This window comes from Trachymyrmex cornetzi, unplaced genomic scaffold (genome assembly GCF_001594075.2).
Source record: "Trachymyrmex cornetzi isolate Tcor2-1 unplaced genomic scaffold, Tcor1.1 scaffold5, whole genome shotgun sequence".
Lineage (NCBI taxonomy): Eukaryota > Metazoa > Arthropoda > Insecta > Hymenoptera > Formicidae > Trachymyrmex > Trachymyrmex cornetzi.
Genome location: NW_017299806.1, coordinates 576,073 through 579,634, shown reverse-complemented (window position 1 = coordinate 579,634; position 3,562 = coordinate 576,073). Strand labels below are relative to the sequence as shown.

Genomic DNA, 3,562 nt, shown 5'->3' with positions numbered 1-3,562 from the left:
CCGTAATTAACTGTTGGTGGTGGCGGCGGAGGCGGTGGTGGTGGCGCCGGATAATAATGATGACTCTGTTGCGCGTGAAGATCGTGCGTAGCTAGAGACGTTGTATCCTGGATTGGTACTGTGATGAGATTGGTTCGCATAGGAGCGTTATTTGGAGGCGGTGGTGGCGGTGCGGTACTCTGCGCATAACTCTGCATTGACATCATTGCTTGCTGCTGCTGTTGCTGTTGTTGCTGCTGCCTATGTTGCCGATGTTGTTCCAACGTTGGTTGTTGATTTACCAGTGAGTTCACACGAGGATCGTTACCCATGATCGGTTGAACCATGTGAGACTGCACAGATTTAAGCCGCGTGTTTTGCATCTGCACGGAGGACACCTTCGTTAGCTGTGACTCCATTTCTGGTTTAGCATGTACATATTGCGGAGGATCAACCTGCATTCCTTGGACTGGTTGAGGTGGCGCCGAAATATGCCGATGGTTAATGTGAGCCTATATAATAAATTAGAAAGTGTTTTTATGTGTCAATGCATCTGGATGTAATATTTTTAGGTCGATATTTATAGCCATTTCTTATATTTAAGTGTCTCAAATATAGTCTTAAAATACCGTAAACCAATCACAGGGTGATATTTATAGTCGGATCTTATATTCCAGATTGTCTTAGGTTTGGTCCTAGATGATCTTAAGATTCCATCCAGTAAAACGATTGTACATCTCAATATCATACTCAACAATTTTAAAATACAAGATTAGACTGTAATATTATCCGTAGAACTGTACATCTTAACAGAAGTAATAGAAGTACCAATGTTTTTTTTACTCATTAAAAGGAGCAAAATAAATTACTATGAAAATAAAGAGATGAAAAATACTTCATTAATATAAGAATATAATTACTGAAAAATTAAAAAATTCAGAATCCTATCTTTTACACAAGAAATATAATATTAATCTGAAAAAAATAAAAACAGTCAATAATGACTCAGTACTTCTAGTACTTCTAGTGTTAAGATGTTATTTAAGAGTCATAAAATAAAGATAATTATAAATACCAACTTGAAAGATTAAATTTTACTATATCATTAATTATATATATATTAATCGTACAAAAACTTTTCTGTACGTTTATAATGTACAATTTTATCAATATTTTCATTTACCTGTAGATCTCGTTGGCTCAGGTATGTTCTCCTGCAACCAGCATTTCCATATCTTGTCCCGCCATGTGTACACATGAATACAGTACCCAGGCCAGTTTGCTCCACTCTAGATACCTTCTCCATGCAACGAGGACAGACTTTATCTTCTCTCTTGGCACAAGATAGGCAGAAAACATGTTTACAAGGTATCTGAAAAATATATTAAATACATTAGGAGCAAAAGTTAAAGCCAAAAATTAGAAAGATGTGTCCACGTGAGAATGATCGATCCATAATAGATAGATTTCGAGTTCGATCGCGAATCTCAGCTTATGAAGTCAGGTGATTCGACGCTCGGTTTATGAACTAGCAATCTGTGGATCCAGGTTCAATCCCATCCGTGTCTAACACATATACAACATTTTTCCTGCATTTAAGCTATGCTCTATGTATAAGTTAGAACCTCAACTGAGATTTAGATTAAGGAGCACCATACATTGGTTTGCTACATTGACTATGTATCCCTCTGATTAAAAAGACAAGTTTGGTTAAGTGTATGCAATACTTAAAAATAAGTTGACATTTTGTTATTGGCTAATTTACTCATGGAGGCAAAGGCCAATTAAAGAAGAAAACTTTCAGCTTATATGTTTAGTTTTGAAGATTGTGAGTGAAGGAGTATAAGGAGTGACACATGCATTAAACTCAATAAGATTTGATACAAGAAATATAAACTTCTTGGTCCACTTTAATAGCAAAACATACCATACGGCCATATATGAGAATAGGCTTCAAACATTTGTCACAGCAATGTATCATAGGATTCAGTACTTTCTCTCCTATAAGATTCACCCGATGGTCCCATCTCAAACGCAACATTGGCTCGGGCGGTCCACGGTTGATGGTCGTGAAAGTCGGTGCTTCTAGCTGCGATATATCAGCCTCCAAGTCAAACTGTTGCTCGAGAGAAGGCTGAGTCACGGGAGGTTCATGTTCGTTCTGTTCCCCACCAACTGTTTCTGCAGAAGTATCCTCCGCTTGTTGCGGAGTCTCTTCTTCATCGCTTTCTATAACCTACAAGCAATTCAATGCATAAATATTTTATATTAAATTAAATTTATTAAAATAACATTACATTGAATTACAGTTCAGATTAATACTCATAAGAATCTGCTTTATATATAGTATCAATAAATATAATATAATATAATCAACTATAATAATAAAATAATACATATATATTCTATTAAATAATGTGACTATCATTATTAAGTATTAATAGTTTAAAATATTTATATATTATTACATTTAACTTTGCTACTTTTATATAGGAGCTTTTAGTAATAATTCAGTATAATGTAACTGAATTTATTATATATAAATATAAATTTCAAAAAGTTAATTATATAAAAGAACAATATCAAAGATCTATTCTTTAGACAACTAATTCAATTCAATAACAAATTCAATAAACAGAAAAATCTATTATGCAACTGGCTTTGTAATATTATTTGTATAATTTATTAAAGTTAGTTTTATATAAGTAATTGTATAAGCCTCTATCATATTTTACGTAAATGTTATATTGAGGAATAAATTGACAAAAGTATTTGCACTGATTTTTGGACGTAATACTTTGGTATAAAACCGATTTACCTTAACTTGCTTCTTGGATCTTCCTCTGGAAGCCCGACCCCCTCGGGTACGTCCACGACCTCGGCCACGAGCTCTGCCCCTCATTCTTTTACCTCCATTCTCCTCCATCGCTGAAATCAATACATTATAATTGGATTGCTACATGCTTCAATATCCAAACAAATTTTTTTATAAATACAAATCAATTTTTTTCTTACAAGAATTTAGTTTTTTAAAAACAAAAAAGGATAACTACCAACAATTTATTCATGCATTATTTGTAGCTAATCAATGAAATGCAAGTATTCACAAATACAATTTTTAAAGATGATTAGAAGATAAAATTTAGGAATTAAAGATTGAGAACGATAAAATATACATTCTGAATCTGAATCTGAGTCAGAAAAAATTTTCATGTTGTCGATTTAGCTTCTTCTCGAGGAATTCCTGGTATTTCGCGATCGGCAATTGTGTCTTAAATGAAACGTTAAGGTTATGTTCTGATCGTTACTCTGGCGCTTCTCGAAAATAAAGGCGACGAAGAGCAAGACTGACTGTCACTGGCGATACTCACAATTGATATTTGACGATTAAATGTTTGTTTTGCCTCGAGCCGTCAAAATAACAATGTTTTCACAACATGCCGTTGACGATACGCGCGGCTGAACAGCTCAACCTTGTAATACAATCTTACGACATTGTTGATATGTGATATGTAAAGTCGGTTCTACATTAGTTGCAAGCATTGGGCGAGTTCAAGACGGCAAAGCGGCAGAGCGGCTAAGG

At 34.4% G+C, this 3,562-nt stretch overlaps 1 protein-coding gene across 1 annotated transcript in view; it reads right to left on the bottom strand.

The window, feature by feature from the left end:
- Window positions 1-3,332, bottom strand: part of Hakai (E3 ubiquitin-protein ligase Hakai) — a 3,949-nt gene extending 617 nt beyond the window's left edge. The window contains exons 1-5 of the mRNA XM_018514281.1: window positions 3,156-3,332; window positions 2,798-2,907; window positions 1,907-2,215; window positions 1,163-1,351; window positions 8-491 (exon numbers count right to left, since the gene is read on the bottom strand). Coding sequence (XP_018369783.1) covers window positions 8-491; window positions 1,163-1,351; window positions 1,907-2,215; window positions 2,798-2,907; window positions 3,156-3,192 — 1,129 coding nt within the window. The 5' untranslated portion in view covers window positions 3,193-3,332. The remainder of the gene's footprint in view (window positions 1-7; window positions 492-1,162; window positions 1,352-1,906; window positions 2,216-2,797; window positions 2,908-3,155) is intronic.
- Window positions 3,333-3,562: the final 230 nt, after the last annotated feature.